The 17,716-nt window shown below is 31.5% G+C and overlaps 1 protein-coding gene across 2 annotated transcripts in view; it reads left to right on the forward strand.

Moving 5' to 3' along the window:
* LOC148603850 (corticotropin-releasing hormone receptor 1-like) overlaps positions 1 to 9,735 on the forward strand; it is a 51,245-nt gene extending 41,510 nt beyond the window's left edge. For both annotated transcript variants that reach the window (XM_088551796.1, XM_088551797.1), the window contains 8 exons: positions 766 to 892; positions 2,601 to 2,757; positions 3,222 to 3,352; positions 4,327 to 4,412; positions 6,364 to 6,499; positions 7,242 to 7,283; positions 8,045 to 8,161; positions 9,086 to 9,735. In XM_088551796.1, the coding sequence (XP_088407922.1) occupies positions 766 to 892; positions 2,601 to 2,757; positions 3,222 to 3,352; positions 4,327 to 4,412; positions 6,364 to 6,499; positions 7,242 to 7,283; positions 8,045 to 8,161; positions 9,086 to 9,565 (1,276 nt within the window). In that variant the 3' untranslated portion in view covers positions 9,566 to 9,735. The remainder of the gene's footprint in view (positions 1 to 765; positions 893 to 2,600; positions 2,758 to 3,221; positions 3,353 to 4,326; positions 4,413 to 6,363; positions 6,500 to 7,241; positions 7,284 to 8,044; positions 8,162 to 9,085) is intronic.
* The last annotated feature ends 7,981 nt before the right edge of the window (positions 9,736 to 17,716 follow it).

Genomic DNA, 17,716 nt, shown 5'->3' on the forward strand with positions numbered 1-17,716 from the left:
TTTTATTAGAATAAAAATTAATCGAAACTGAATATTAAAAGAGCAGCTTATACTGATTTGCAATATATCGCAATTAAAAAAAATGTTCGTTAATTTTTTTTTTCTGGATATGAAGAGGACGATCATCTTACCATTGAACCTGGTCCATGCTTCAAGTTCTAGTGAAGTTCGGGTAGCTCATTTACTTTTTTTTTGTACTGTACGTGGTTTTTACTTTGCCCATCTCGTCGTTATCCTTCAATTATGTTGTTTGTGATAACCATTCGATTCACGGTTTCCTCCGATTTCCTGTTGAAATGCTTATATCACATATATTAAATAGTAAAATAAATAGTAGTATAAAAACTTAGTTTCAAAAAAGTTCACCATTCCGATATTGTTGCTTTGCAAAGGCTAACGTTTCATAAGATTTTCGGTTAAAATATGTCACCTCAAGTGCTTCTGAATAGCAGAATCCAAAAACGCCGTCATTCTGTTGCTCAAATAATTTTTTGTCAATTACCGAAAAAAAACATGAAAACTGAAGGATAATATTGAAACACCAAATCCAATGTAAATGACCAAAACGCGAAAACAGGAATTTAAATAGAAAAATCTTAAAACTATATAAACCGCTGTTTAACGACGGATGGACTCATAACATATTTTTCTAGTGTCCAAGGAAATTGCTTTTAGGTGCGTTGTTACTATTGCATTTATATTTTAAAATTAGGTGGCCCAGTATTCGGACCTGAATAATATTCAATTGTTATTATTTTATTTCAGATCATTACATTGTCACAGAATAACAATACACGTCCACATGTTCATATCATTTGTGATTAAGTTTGTTATCCTGATAATCATGGTAGAACCAGGTGTTACTAAGAGAACTAATACATACAGAGATTATGTAAGTACACAATTAAAACTTGCAGGATTAAGTGTCAAGCTTCATGAAAATCAGGCAGTGGGTAAAATATGTGTACTTTAACAGTGTTATTTAACAATTTCACCTCCAGAATGAAAACAATTTCGAAATGATTTTCTATAGCATTTGGGCAGGAAAAAGCTCAGTTTTCTTTATAATCTATTGCAGTAGTTCCAAACATCTCCAGTCATGCAGAGATCAGATAGAATAATAGATAGTTTCAAATATAGAAGACTTCGCTCAGTGAAAGCATATTTAAGATTTTTCAACTCGTACAAGGAAAATTTGTACCGAAGTGTATCAACAATTACATACATAGTATTTTGAGTTTTAATATTAAATTTGAATTTATAACATTTAATATTAAAACATGACTTATTTTTCAATAACTGTCTTGTGATATTGATATTCATCGACAAATTAGATAAAAGGAAGATTTTCTTTATGGTTGATTCATAATGTCGTAGAATCTTACTATTTTATAATAATAAGTTGTGTAATGTAAAAATTTGATTAGGATAAATAAAAATTAATTATTACGCTATTGACCTTGTAATTGAGAATATACGCGGTACAATATGTCAGGATAGTACGGAAAGAGACATTATGTTCAACAATTCATAAGTATATCTATTAATGAAAAAATTAAGAGGATAAAAACTTTCGTCTTCATCTATAAATGTCTACAAAAGTAAAAAAAAAAAATGATGTTCCTGACGAATTTTATTTAGGTGTTTTTATTATTATTATTATTATTATTATTATTATTATTATTATTAAATTTCTTGATGAAAATAGTAATGTTTGTTACGACTACAGCCAAAAAGCATACTATTAGCAACATTTTACAGTAACATTCCATATTGAATTTTACGTTTAAAGAGGCAAACGATCTCAGGGTAATGTTCTGTAAGCTTTTCACTAACGTAAACATCCATAAACAGTGATAGTCGTCAACCGAATGACAATTTAGTCGATACGTGTGACATATATCGTTGTAGACATACAAACACACCCATTTTGAGGACAATTCACTGTCAAGTAATAATTGTTTTCTATATACATTAAACAAGGCTGAAACACTACATATCATTAGCAAAACATAGTTTTCAAAAGATATAAAGGCAACCAACTAACCAACTAACAATGCATATACATGGAAGTACCCAAGCATGCTTCAAAATGCTACTGTCTAGACCACTGGAATGAAGTTTAATATATAATTATAATGAATAATGAAAACATGGCAACAACCTTTCACTACTTTCCTAACTGTTTGGAAACATGTTCAGTCATCATGATTCAGCGGGTTCGTATAAGGTTATTTAATCAACGTTTTATGAATAAGTGTGTCGGAAATTACCTCCTTTATTCATCACACCAATCATAGTATTATTCTATATGTTATTCATAAGAAATAATACATGTTATGTTTACAGATAGGGAACATACAAATTCCGTTACAATTGCTTATTTGTGTCCTCTGTTTTTTGTGAAATTTATGAATGCATTAAAATCTCTTTGCAGATTTACAACCCTCAAGTACAATAATAACCGTCTTAAAAATATTTTCAAACAGAGCTAGCTGAACTCCTTAAGCTTCCTACACCTACACAGAACGAAACATTTTCTGCAAGTGCTCAAAATTGTATGGGCTTAACTTTACAATTGTTTTCATTGTTTCCTTTAGGAATGGTTATGTAAAACGCTGATTGCCCTCCGAGAATATGGAAACACTTCAAATATGTACTGGATGTTTGTTGAAGGGCTTTATCTACATAACCAAATAGCTGCTGCCGTGTTTAGTACAGACGCTCCGTTCAAATTATTCTGCTTCATTGGCTGGGGTAAGACGATATGCGTCAAAATCAAACACTAATTTTACAGAGCTAGCAACCCTAAGATGCTACAGTAATATAGTATATGTAAGGGCTGTTGTGAACATTAAATGAAACTCGAAATCGAGAAAAAAAAACGAATCATTTTTGACACTTGAATGAAAAAATGCTATGTCAAAGCGAATCCGCATTTTATAATGAAATGCCATCTCAAATCGCCAAATAAACCCAAAGGTTAAAATTGCCTAAAAGGATTAATTCATATCCTCATATTTTGCTTTTATAGCCCATTCAAGGCTCTCTTTCATTCACTCCCCCGTTTATAACTTTATCAGTTGTTTTTTAAGCAGTTTATACTTTTATTAGTTATTTTAATGATTTGAATATTTTAACAAGAAACATCAAACATACTTTCCCAACTTGGAATAACAACAAAAACATGTGCATGTATATATTGTTTCTGTCTATTTTAGGAGTACCGGGTATAATAGTTTTAGTTTGGTCAATAATAATGCAGCTTACATATGATAACAGTTGTTGGAATAAATATTCACAGTCCGACTGGATTTATTTGGTCTTAGTTCCATTTTTATTTGTAATATTTGTAAGTAATTTCGTATTTTTTTTTTGTAATACAGTGCAACCTGTCTAAACTGAACTCGGAATAAACTGTAACCTGTTTTAACCGAACACTGAAAAAATGCAACCTGTCTAATCCTAATTTAACCCGTTTAAACCGGCCAATCTTCAAAGTTCTTTCATTTAAGCTTAAATTTATTTTCAAATTGGACAACCTTAACACCTGTCTAATATGGACAAAAAGGTTTAGAACAGACATTTTTAAATGTGATTCTGTCGGCTAACACGTTAATCATGACATTGTAATTTGTTATGTTTTCATTCATGATAATAATCCACACCGAAACATGGTAGACTAGAGTGTAAAATATGAAACAAAAACCTTCAACTGCAGCCGCTAATTCTTTCCATTTCATCGTCATAATTGTTGGCACTTTACTTTGAAATTGACGATGACGTTTTCCTGCCTTTATTCATTAAGTACTACAATAATATAATTTTATGGACATGGATAAAACGCTTAGTTCTTTAGTCTACAAACACTTTGTAGCAAATAAATTGCTATACTGTTCAAAGTTTAGAAATTTAATTGTGTGTAAAATTATGTATTGCGCTTTATTTTACAATTACCTCACAAATATTGACTTTAAAAGAAAATCATGTCTTTTTCGGGAATGTTACCGTTTCAATGAAAGATTATTTAACGGTCCCTCGATACTGTTGATTACTATGACTCATATTGAATTGATAAAAAATACTGTTTAATTTTATAATTTATTCCATCTATTTCGTTTCAAATTTTCTTTTTTTACGACATGGAATTCATGTAATTAGGATATTAGGCATGGTTTGATATACATATTCAACTTCCTGTCAACTGTGAGGATAAAAAATGTGAGGGGTTAAGTTTACTGGTATCTTTTATCATGAGAAATGGTGATTATTATGCCTAAAAATAAATCACTTTACTAATAGATGTCATTTTCTTATCTTTTGCAGATAAATTTATTATTTTTAATAAATATTATACGAATTCTAGTCACAAAACTCCGATCAAATAACACAGATGAATCATCTAGAATTAAGTAAGTATTGTAAATCATCATATGATATGTAATTTTCAGAATTTTGATAAACGTCAGTACACATTTGTCGTGACAAATTAAAACATTCAAATAATTTGTTCGTCGTGCGTTGGTTTATCGGGAGAATAAATCAGTTTTTGAAAAAAAATGTTAGCAGAGTTCGTGCATTTTGATTCGTCTGTGTGTTATTTTCATTTCTATATTGGTGCACGTTTTCACGTGTTTAATTTTTTGTCACAGGCTTCGATTTATTCACAAATTTCTCCATGTTTGAAACGTCGATTTTCCCACTGCTTTATACATTAAATTGTCAAGCTGCTGTATGATTTGATGAATAACAGAATAATAAAGTTTTAATCATTTTACGGCAAGTCGACTGCATCATATACAAGCTAATGCTAATTTGATTCAAACAAATCATTTGACTTATTAAAGTTTACTAAAAACACAATGTGAAGGCGTTTTATCTCTCCACATTAATTTCAAGTCTGTATGTTATGTGTTCACCTGTCACTTCAATTGTGTTACTTGTCAATCAAGCAATGTTTTAGGTACAATTTTAATTTTTTACTCATTACACACAATTTAATTTAGACAATATCAATACCGAAAAGACACTAATATGCCTTAGAATTCCTATGTTCAATAGAAAGTGGATAACTAATGATTGTTCATTATTTTCTAAATGCCGAAGAAAATAAACTTTTAGTACCGATGTTGTGCACAAATTAATATTTGTATCGCAATGCAAATCTGGAGAATAATGTGTTATCTTGAAATTTCAAATAACTTGGTGGAATGTTTTGTTCAATTATTTCTTCTGGTAGATATAATCAAGGGTATTGGTACATATTGGTTTAACTTGAATAAACTGAATTTTTTGAAGGAGAAGACTATGCAAGTCATTTACATCGAAAGTAATCTGTTAAATATTCATGAAATTTAAATTAATAGAAATAATTTCAATATTTTTTCTTAACTCATTTATCACGATTGATAATTAGGGTTTTTGATTTTTTTTAATTTCCCGCCACCATAATCGTTTGAGCTGTGCCATCACGAAGTCGGTTTGTAAAGCGAACGTAAATATGTAATTGATTGCGAAGTCCGAAGAAAGCGCAAATTTGAGACTTTTTCTCTATAAGGTCAATCCAAAATAAATAGGAAAAAAATATTGAGGCACACAATGTAATCAAATGCCAGAAAACATTAACGAACGATGGTTTTTTTGCAGTTAGAAGACTAGTATAATATATTTCTGAGGAAGATCTAATGGCCACTTTCGAAGAGTGTTCATGTTGCCTGTCAAAGAACTGTTTGAATATTTCTCCTTTATCATTTGTGATATTTTGGTGATTAGAAAAACAGGATCGTAGAAATATATAAGGACTATTTCTTGTTTACTTACAATAATGTAGTACTTGTAACACTACCAACCGACTTAGTGACGTCACGAGCTAATCTAAAGCTATCGGTAAAAATCAATAAAGTCTGAGTACAATTCCTTCAGAAGAGTTTTGCAAGATGGACATTTACATACGTCAAAATGATCTCGAATTTTGCATAGCCTTGTGCATTTTACAAATGCACATTTTGCAATAAAGGTTACATATTTTTGGTTACATGTGAATGTTTATTCTCAAGTGTCTAACTTAATGCAAAGGTGGTTTTCCTTTTTTAGTACAATGCAACTTGATCTAAATAGAAATTTAATGTTTCGACATTCCTTAGGCTATGTACTATTGAGCGACATTTTTACCTTATTCCTCTTTAGCCTTATCTTGTTTAATTCTTATAGATAAGGCATCTAATTACCATACAAGTAGTGCTTTTATATATAACCTCTTTAAAATGCTTGAATCTGTGCCACATAACATCTAGTTTATAAGATAAAGCAAGAAGTAAATTAAATTATCTAGTATGTGTATATTTTTCTTATATTATTTTTCAGAAAGACAATTAGAGCTACAATAATATTATTCCCGTTATTAGGATTGACCAATATAATCTTCCTGTATAATCCAGAGGATAGAGGCAGTCTTCAAGTCACATACCATATTACCAATGCAATATTACAGTCAACTGGGGTGAGCAATACAATTCAGTTTACTCACCATTTTACTATTACAAAATTATAGTCAGCAAGCGTAAAATAATTTTTAGGTCTAATGACGTATTGCAGTGTCCTAAGATGCGCAATTTATATTAAACGTCAGGTCTCATACTATTACTCTAATCTATTATTACAGAATGGAATGAGCATTAAACCAACAAAAAGAAAGTATGTTAACTAACAATTTCTGAATAAATAAAAATAGGTAATAAATATTATTTCACACTTTAAAACAAAAACACATTTGCTTATTTGAAGCACGAGATAAATAATTCATGGTTTCACAGCGAGCCATTTAAGTGGACAAATAACCTTTCTACAAACACAAATTGTTTTTGGCTTTTTTAATCAATAGATATAGTATATGCTAAAATTAGTACGTCATTAAAATTGATCAATTACCTGGATGAGACACTATCTTCAAATTTAATATGAGCACTTATGCACTTATGTTCATGCTTATAAAATGGCCAAATCAAATTTGTTAAAATAAAGAAATTTTTTTGTTTGTTATAAATTGTATAAACACAATTTTGAAGAATAGGTTATGATTTTTGAGACGAAAAGACATTTTATACAAAAAAATAATTGCCAAAGGACATGAGAACATATAAACAATAAAGTTAAATGATTAACGTAATGTAAATATAGCTTTCAATAGGCAGCCATTTACTTCATATCGTAATAAAAGTTGATTAAAACTTTGTCTATTTTAGGGTATATTGCTTGCAGTTTTGTACTGTTTTATGAACGGAGAGGTAGGTTACTGACATGTAGCCTGTAAAATACTATGAAAGAGAAATGCAGAGTTTGCAATCATCTTATCTTATACCTACAATACTGAAAAAATACATGTTTATCACATCGTTAGCTACATATTAGAAATTCTAAGGTCTTTACATCGTACATCAAGTATTGTTAAACTGCGGCCAATGATTTAGGAATAACTGTTTTGGTTTATAAGAATATGCCTAGATAAGAACGAACCATGCTTCAATCCTTTTCATCACTTTCCTCCATTACTTTTTACCGCATTTATAGTACTTAAAAAAGTATATCCTTAAAGTGAAAGTATTTGTAAGAATCAGGCAAAATTAGAAAAGTCATTATATTATTCTACTATGTCAAAAAGAAAATTTCACTTAAGGATGATTTTTCGATATGAAAAATCTACTGATAAATCTCTCCTTTACTGGATCTGTTTAGTAATTTTTCAATAGAAAATTATATTATTGATAGAGTTATCTGTCCTGGAAATGTTCATTTTAGTTCATTTAGATGAAATTATACCTCAGTTTACCCAAAACAATATTGAAAATCTTTCCTATTTCCTTGATTCTGATGATGCAAATAGTCAAATACCATTTTCAAAATGGTTTTCTTTTTTTCATACCTTGATTTGCCATATGTCTGCTTCTTAAAGAGACTTAGCCTCAAAATCTTCGCTAACATTTACAAATCGCATTCTCATGCAGAATTAAAGTCTTATTTACTTATTCTTTATTTTCTTATTTTACAGGTTAAGAGGGTGATAAGACAGAAATGGACTAGGTTCACCATAAGACGCCATTTGAAGGGAGGGAGGGGCCGACCGCGTGGTTCACGGGCCTCTGACTTCATGCTCTCACAAACAGAGGTACACCCCTTGACTGCTTTTCGCAAGAGTGTTTGCCATGCACTACATGGCTGTCACGATGAATGTGAACATAAACACGCACCTGACTGTGATAAAAAAGAGAAAAAGATTTTCTGTCCGTGTGCATGGGACGAGGATTAAAATCACCTGAAATAATGTATTAATGACTAACGTTGTGCAATAAATATGTTCATAACACTAGTGTTGTATTCATTGGATTGGTCATTGTGTCTTCAGGTGAATTAGCACTAATTACATTTAGATATTTCCTGTCTAACAACTAATGCACTTAAAAGCTGTTCACTCACGATAATGCTTTTTTCCATCTTCTTTAATCTTACATATTTCGTCAGTGTAGTTGTTGTGTGAATTGTCAATTTTCAAGCACAATTTGAGCATAATATTTAATGGAAATACAAGCTACATTTGTAAAAGAGATGCATTTAAGTGACGTCGCCGTGAATTAATTGTATACATTTGAAAATCATTAATTATTATTATCCTAAATCATTTGTAAGCATAACTTTTTCGAATTTTTTATGATTTTGCAAATGACATGAATAAGTTACTATATAGCATACCTTCTATCGTGTCAGAGTTCTCGAAGGTAACTAGGTTCCAAGCATAATTTTTTTTATTTTGTCTTTCGTTTTTTATTTTTTTGCTTTTTTATCATTATACATTTTTGGTACGTATCGTGATGTAAGACACAAGACGGTTTAATGATTTTAATTTCATATTATTTAATGTTTTGTCTTCTTTTTTTTTTTGGTAATCATATGTTTATAACATAAGAAATACCAATTTGGCGACATGTATACGTTTCTAATTTTATTATGATATATGTTTTTTTTTATTATTTATTTAAGCTTCTTAATTATTTCCCTTTATTAGATTTTGATTTCATTTTTCCTCCTTTTGTAGCAGACTCAACTTCCCACATCATCCTTACTCTTAGCTGGATCTTCGTTGTCATCTGATAATACTTCCGGTGTTTTGAACAACAGTCGTTTCAACAAGATAACAACACCGATTCCTGAAGAGTTTATTGATGAAAACTGTACGGAAATTGAACCTATTTTCGAAAACAAAACCAATGATAAACTTGTTGTGAACAACCATTTGGAAGAGAAGTCTTTAGTAGAAAGCCATGTGGATGCTACACCAGTTATTATTCCAAACCACGTGCCGATTGGCCATTCTGTTTCCGATCATGTTGAAACGATCAACAACCTAAACAATAACACACAGACCAAAATAAACGGGGGACCCTGTAATTCTTCCATGGAATATAAACATCTTAACGCAGGTATTGAAATAAAACATTTGTCTGGGTTTGGTGATAACACATTTATTTTACCATCCGCTGAATCTTTCGAAAGAATCAATGAAAGTGTTATTTGAAGATATTTTGGATTATAACTAGTTGGATTAATATATATCGCTGTGCTGTACTGTATCAATGGAGGAGTTGCCTTTAGATTGTGCGATAGTCACAAGGAAAGGACTTCACGATGATACGATCCAATGGATACACAATCACTTCAATATCATTTCTGGAAAAAAAAATAAAACACCAACGGTTTTTATGTTGATTCTCAAAGATAGAAGCTACATTACATTAGCACTGCATCTTTGTCGCTAGCAAAAACAAAACAATATCAAAACAATACTTCATAACACGATATAAAAAACTTGAGTTATATACATAAGGGTGCATATTAAATGTTATATTGGAACAATGTTTATGCTGATGTAAAGTAATTGCTCAACTATCGTTCATATCTCATTACAAGTGATGACGACCACGAAGTGTAGGTTCAATGTTATGCATCATCATATTTATTTAAAACATGTATACATTTTATTATGATGTACAGTATGACCATAATTTATTGTATTTATTATGAGGAAACAAATAATGAAATAAAACTACACTATTTAAAAAGTTTTTATTTACGGAAATACAAGATGCTATTCCGCAACCTTTTTTTTTTGCAAAAAGCCGAAAGCGATCATCGTAAGTTATGACGTCACAATGTTATCGTGACGTCAATATCTACGATCGACTTTACCCTTACGACTTCTTGTGACATTGGATCCAATATAGTATCTTACGCACTCATATTGGTTATACAAGGACGACTATTTGAGAATATCTCATGAGAAGCAATTTTATGCAAAAATTAAAGTTTTTCTTGATATTATTGCACTGAGCTAATGTAATGGTCAGTATCGGTCAAGGTCTACTTATTACCATTCTTGTATGAATGATAAGGAAAATATTTAAGGAAAAAAACACAACGTTGAACTGTTGCAAATAATAAGCTAGCTATTGTTGCACGGATTTCGTAACTTACACTATTGTATTTGTGACAATGTATTTCTGATATGACTTGATACAAAGCTTTTTGGTAAAAAAAAGTGGCAAATACATGAACACATTTCGTGCATCTGTTAAAAAATATGAAGAAACTAGACCTATTACAATCGAAATTAATCAGGGAATCTCAATTTAATCATTGTTTTACCATGGTCTGTCCATATATGTCGTTATTTTACATTCGCCATCGCTCGGGTAAAACAATGTGGCATACACGGCCAGCCCGTGGTAAAAAAAATAATAACATGAATATTCCGTGATTGATTTCTTAATTACATTGAGGGGTACATGAATTTGAGATATTATTAGATAAAATCATAGAACATAGCCAGTTTATTACCATTACTAAGTTTGTGGTATGTCTTCGTATACTAAATATGTAACGTATGACTTATTTCGCTCATAATTTGTGTTTTAAATTCATCAATCACAGATTAAATAAAATAACACATAGCTTATCTAATGTTATTGTATGTAAATAATATTGATTGTTCATTGTTAATCAAAGTCAATTGAGGAAAAACGTCCTCTATTCCAATTCAAACATACAAACCCGTTTTTCTCTTCGTAGCTAAATACAAAAATAAAATAATTGGAAAAGCATAACCGATTTGTTCCCAATGATTATTTACTTTGAGAAAGTAACGTTATTGAACTACAATCCGTACCCTTTTGTTTTTGGGGGATGGTCTGTCTGAACTGTCAAATTTGCGATGCAAGTTTTGGTCGTTCCCTCTGCGGGACTCGAACTCGTATTGCTGTGACATCTATGGCAACACCGCTTGCACAAAGTCCAGCGCCCTAAACCACTCGGCCAGCTAGGCTATATATATATATATATATATATATATAGATATAGAAACAAAACGGATGTTAGTTAGATGAAGAGCCATGCTTACGTTAAACAAGGCTCATACTCATCTGGACCTGCGTCCCTGTCATGCAAAGCAGCAAATAAGTATCTTTAATATGTAAAAAACACAATGCAATGTTTGTATATTATTCGTTTTATTCTTATTAAATTATATATAACACCATGTAAACAGCGTACAGTTACCAAACGAAAGTTCAAAATGCTAAAACTGTAGAAAAAAGGCAAATGCCTTCATAATATCAAAGGCACATCATTAATATTTATATAAACACTGTTCAGAGTAGGTTAAAAGCTGTCATGAGTTACAGTTACTCAAAGTAGATAGACCCTAAACGTGATGATGGGACGGACAGACGGAATCGAGCGGGCTTATACCTGTTTACACCGTTGGGCACACGTCAAAAATAAAAAGACTTCTTTGACACTAGACAGAAATAGAAATGAAATAAAAACCAGATTGTTAATATTCGTATATTAAGAGAGAGAAGAGTGATCAAGGGAACCAAGATTTAACGGAAATCAAAAGAATACAACCCATGGATAAAGACTAGACAGCGAAAACAGACACAATCAACAAAAACATGAAATAACCAAAATGATACGTGAACAGAAAATTGTAATGAGAATTGCTCGTACAAATAGTGGAATCTAATTATATTAAGATCCGCTGTTGCTAAATATCAAAGGATTACTGAAATAGCACAAAAATGAATCGAAACTAAGGATAGAAGGAAAACCAATTGCCAGGCTATGACGTATCTCATAAGGTGTACATACTAACCATACTGCTTTGTCAATGTTTTATATAAGACCTCTGCAAGCGGGTTTTTTTAGAAATCATTTACTGGATAAAATGAAAAAGATATCATAGTAATTTATAGGGAAATTGGTTTAGTTTTAGATTTTCTAACGGGTCAAACTTTTCCGAGTTTATACAACATACTTGTTAAAGAAGCATGGATAACATATATTTTGGTCTTCGATATTGGAGATGAAAAACAAAAACAAAAACAAATAATTGTATTACAGACATCAGCAAATATTCAGAATACTTATACCTAAAACTTAGCAGGTTCGGTGGTTATAATAAAATAAGAAATTCATTACACTAACATGGTAATTGCCATATAAGGAGATTCAAAGTAGAGTTGAAAATTTAAACAAAGTAGATTATTCGGAACTTCTATTCAACTTCTGCTTCTCAAACAAATGATGTCGGATGCAGATAAAAAAAAGTTCGTTAGATATTGTTTGTAATGGATGTACCAAAACAAAATAGTTTTCTTATCACGGTAGTGTTATGAATTATATAAAATATTAGACCAAAATGTAACTACATACAAAAAAAACGTTTGGGGCTTATATGCCAAGATAGAGGTAATGGTAAAAACTCAATCAGTTCGGCCGAAAAAAAACATATAATTGTAAAATCTGATCACAACAGATTCTTCTGCCTTGTACATACAAGATGTTCTTTCATGAGAAAGTGATTATATTTTATATCATTGGAGGCTATTTCGTCGATGTTCCTGTACCTAGATTTGAGAAAATAACTCGCACAACTATGAACAAAGGCTTAAAATAACCATGTCTTAGAAACTTATGTGACAGTATTCATGCTATGCAAATGAAGTCAAAGTCAAAGGCATGCACGACAGTACAACATATAAACTCCAAAAGATGGAGATGTTGGTATATATTAAGAATTAAGAAATTAACAGTTGAGGCTAGAACTCTCCTGAGAAAGTGATTTAAAATTTTGATATCATCGGATGCTATCGAATAACTCACATGTTTGTGGAGTTAGTGGTAGTGTTTATTTCTTAACTTTCATGCTATTTTTTTTCATTTGTAAAAGTCTTTGCAATAAATAAATAAAATATATTTATATGGATAATACATGTCAAAATTTAGCGATAAATGTAAAAAATAACTACAGTCTTTGTTTTTGGTATCGTTGTACAAAAGGACCATTCTTGATGGAAATGATACCCAAGCTAATTATTCGAAGCGAACTTTTCATAAACATTCGGTTGGCTTTTATAGGATATTTATGTTTTGGCAGACTAAAATGCGACATTCCAAAAGGAATGATCAAAATTTTCAGGCTTATCAAACTGATGTACTACTGTGTACATGCCTAACCTAATTCACGCGACCTTCTTAGCGTTTACTACAATTAACTTCAAAGATATACTTAATTATAGAATAACGCTTCAAAAGTGGTACATATTACAAATTAATGGGATCTACAGCATTAACTAGTTTCATAATAATGATATAAATGTCATTCAAAGCTTCTGCAGTGATTGAATTGCAATTTGTTGAAGGCAGATTCATTGTCATTTAAGGAGGCTCGTGTTAATCAATATACGGAAAGAACTTGTCAAAGAAAATAGTTTTATTGTAATATAAAAGTAATTTCTATCAATAATAAACTGGTTTCTAAAGCCTTTGATGTGGGTTTAGATTTGTTTATTACTTAATGATTGCAGTGATGGACTATATAAATAAAGTATTTGCAGCTGTAGAAGTCCTTTGAATAAAATAAAAAAAATAAAACATCATAGCATAAGTCACACAGATATCAATGTGCTGTCATGACAACACGTTTCTCGGTTTTACCAACATTGCGTAATTACAAGACATGCGTCACCATCTGTTATTTCTTTTCTGGAACATTTTTTAATATGACAATGAAAATGCATGATTTTATATTTTATTTTATTTTTTTTATTTTTTATTTTTTTTTTTGGTATTGCCTTAAGTAGTAATCATTATAAATATTAGACAAAAAATGATTCATGATTCAAACCAACAACATTTACACCTATCTTTATTCAGAAAAAGTAACAGACCAATCTCTGTAGCTGCACGTTTCAGGCCACATATATTGTTTATGAAATGGGAAAGATTTTTCGTTCTTAATTTGATTCATTTTAGAAGGAAATTGGTGTATTGTTTTCTCCACAATGCAGATCAATTCGCCAGCAGAAATTTTCATATTTAAGTCAAAATTATGACGAAAATAGATGCAACCATTGGTATTGGTAGTTAAGTAGGTAGACCTGGGATAAGTAACATAGCTCATAAAATCAGTGATATATTAGCATCATATTCAACTTCAACAAAGCATATTTAATTTGAAATAGAATGAAATCAATCAATGTTACTTTGATGCTTAGATGAGATGGATGTAAAATGCTTTACACAAACGTTCCAATGATTCAAAAGGGTTATGTCCCTTTTCCCTAGGCCTATCTCCTTAAGATGAAACATTTCATTCCAGGTATGTCGTAACAACCATAAAATCATTATGTTCCGAAATTTATCATTTATGAATTGTATGAAAATTAAAAAATCGTACGAAACAAGAGAGTGGTCAATCAAGCAACATAACCCTGTTCTAAACGCTTAATTGTAAGAAGTCTAGCGCGATCCAAAAAGTAAGCATAGTTACGGTAAGCTTTGGCACATCGTATGAGTTGTGATGAAAACTCCGTGCGCAGGAGCTGAAGGGATATTGCCACAGATGAAAGGAAAGTCATTGCGTTTATATTTGGTCAATACTTTTCCTTTACCATCGATCTTTAATTGTAGGTCAATATACGAGGCTAACTTCACAGTGTCTGTAGTATCCTTTATGGCAAGTTCTTTGGGGGTAGATGCTGAATATCAAATCTCAGAAACCAGGTTTGTTTAACAATAATACGTCATCTTTATAGCGGAAACTGAGATTAAAGGACCTCGATAAACGATTTTCCCTCTTTTGAATCAGATCGGCTACAAAGTCAGCCTCATAAGAGTAAAGGAATAAGTCAGCAAATAGAGGAGCACAATTTGTCCCAATTGGAATGCCGACCGTTTTAATAGAGTAGAATAAAAAGCGTTGAAAAAATCATAGGTTTCAGTGCTATTATATTTAATAATAATCTTGAATTGAGGGTTTCCAGAAGATCTTTCAAATTTGTCAGGATCCACATTGAATTAATACCACTACGGGAGTAACCAGTGTCGTGTTAGGTCTAGAGACTTACTCTCAAAGTTTGACAGCTGTGAGTATAGAAGTTAAAAGTTTTAAAAGTGGTTTGGTGGTACATTTTGCAGATCCAACTATGTAGCGTAGCGTTGTTTTTATGGAGTTTAGGAATCCAGTACATAGGCGGTAGATCACAATCATCGTCTTTGGTAGACAGACCAAAAGGGGATAGCACAGAATGTTGATGAAGAGTGCGGTAGCAGTATATGTCTTATTACTGCTAGATTAAGAGTAGATTATCTGTCCACTACTCCGCCGAAGTTATATGTGATAATGATAAATAATTTCAATAAAAGTCACCACCGCCAATGTAGTCATGGACTTATGCGTCATAATTACGTCGTTTCTATGGATAATCTACAGCCTTACATTAATCAATCACTGTTTGTTCATCGTATTCACATGGAATAATACGCAATATCTCTTTTTGAATGATACTCAATTAATGAGAAATATTGAGCCAAACTGCCATTGAGCCACATTTTCATAAACATTCATAGATTACCACCTTGCAAGGTGTTGGCAATCACAGGCTACATTGTATTAAGACCCATTGGCATGACTGGTCAAGTTGTGGGTAATCTCAGCTTCTTGTGTTCTCATTTAGTAAAAATGAAATTATGAAAATACAACTTAAACGTACTTCCAGTATCACAATTGGTTATATATACATCTTCTTGTCAAGTTATTCAATACCAATATCATGAAATTTACTGATATAAACTGGTCAATATCGTTATACAAATGACAGTAGTATTGACTAAGATAGCGATTATATTTATTGCATTAAAGAAGTATACCCTTAATTCTTGATGAAAAGTCTATTTTTCTGAACATATGTTGACGTTTTATTGTACATTAAGGATAAATATTTATTTAATGATGAACACAGCCATAATCCAGCAATATATTTCGATTCCTCAAAGTTGGTGCCCCGTGCAGATGACTAAATAGTGCTCAGAAACCTAGCCGCGAGCTAGGCACTCTGCCCACCGAGCAACTGGAATGTGTGTCTCAGGAGGTGGAATGGGGTACCCCTGACGTGTTACATTGTGGGGTTGTCAGACATAATACGGAAAATCTTACCGCAAACCATAGTGGTGCACCGTGTTGATAAATATGCCACGTTCCCCACACGTTAAAAAAAAACCCTGCTGTAGTACTCGATAGGAGTAGGAACCTTTATGCTTTGCCACAGGAGACTAAATTGCCAGATCCTACCCATCCCTCTCTTTTCTCTTGTTGCAATCAACATTTGTCGACCCTATTATCCTTGTGTCCGATCCTTTTTTTTTATTTCATCTTCATCATTTCATGTCCATGTTATCATCCATTTCATGTTCATCGCCTGAATATAGCTGAAATATTGCTGCTCGGGCGTTAAACTCCTATAATCAATCAATCAATCTTAAACTAGGTTGCGAAAAAAAAAAACAGAATTGCTTTGTAAATTTTATATGACAAATATACATTTTCATTCTTATTTAGTATCCTTTCAAATCTTACCGATTGAACATGTCATCATGAATATGAATATATTAATCTGTAGTACAGTAAAGTCATTTTAGCCTTGTGGCCCATGAATGATAAAAAGTCATTCAATTAACTTAAATAGTGTAACTAAGTAATAAAATCTATACATATAACAGTTATTGGCAGTTCTTACTTCCACCATGAATTCTTTGTAACAGCAATTACCTAAATTTGTCTCAACAGCTTTGATTGCTTCATCCGTCCTTTCCCGCTAATTTTAATGGCGCGGAATTCTGAAATGTGTTGTAGTATACAACGTTAACAGTGAGGTTAATGGCACTTATACTGTCTATGTGTCAATACTGTTTTGTATGGTTTTTGGCCTTTGATACAAGGAAGTCTTTATGTTCAGTTAATATCGCATCCGAATTCCTTTTTCCTAGCCATAAATAGGTAGATGGGGTATATATTTAGACATTATCCTCCATAACGTCATTGTTTGTCGATAGATAGATGACCTATGTCTTTATGTTCAACTGTATGTTTACAGTATATTATTATAGTCTTTATTGATCTATATTGAGCATTTCCGTGTTTTTAGAACAGTTACCAAACGAGGAGAACACGGATATGAAATATGGGTAATATGTCTTTTTTGCAAAATTTGTGTTCATTGGGAGTCATTCCTTTATTTTAATACAAGTATGAACATTATAAAGACAGCCTCATAATTTGACCTACAATTAGAGACCAATGAAAAAGGAAAATCTCATGACCAAACTATAC

The sequence above is a fragment of the Perna viridis genome, chromosome 11 (assembly GCF_037379345.1).
Source record: "Perna viridis isolate PV_CMFRI_1.1 ecotype Kerala chromosome 11, ASM3737934v1, whole genome shotgun sequence".
Taxonomy (NCBI): domain Eukaryota; kingdom Metazoa; phylum Mollusca; class Bivalvia; order Mytilida; family Mytilidae; genus Perna; species Perna viridis.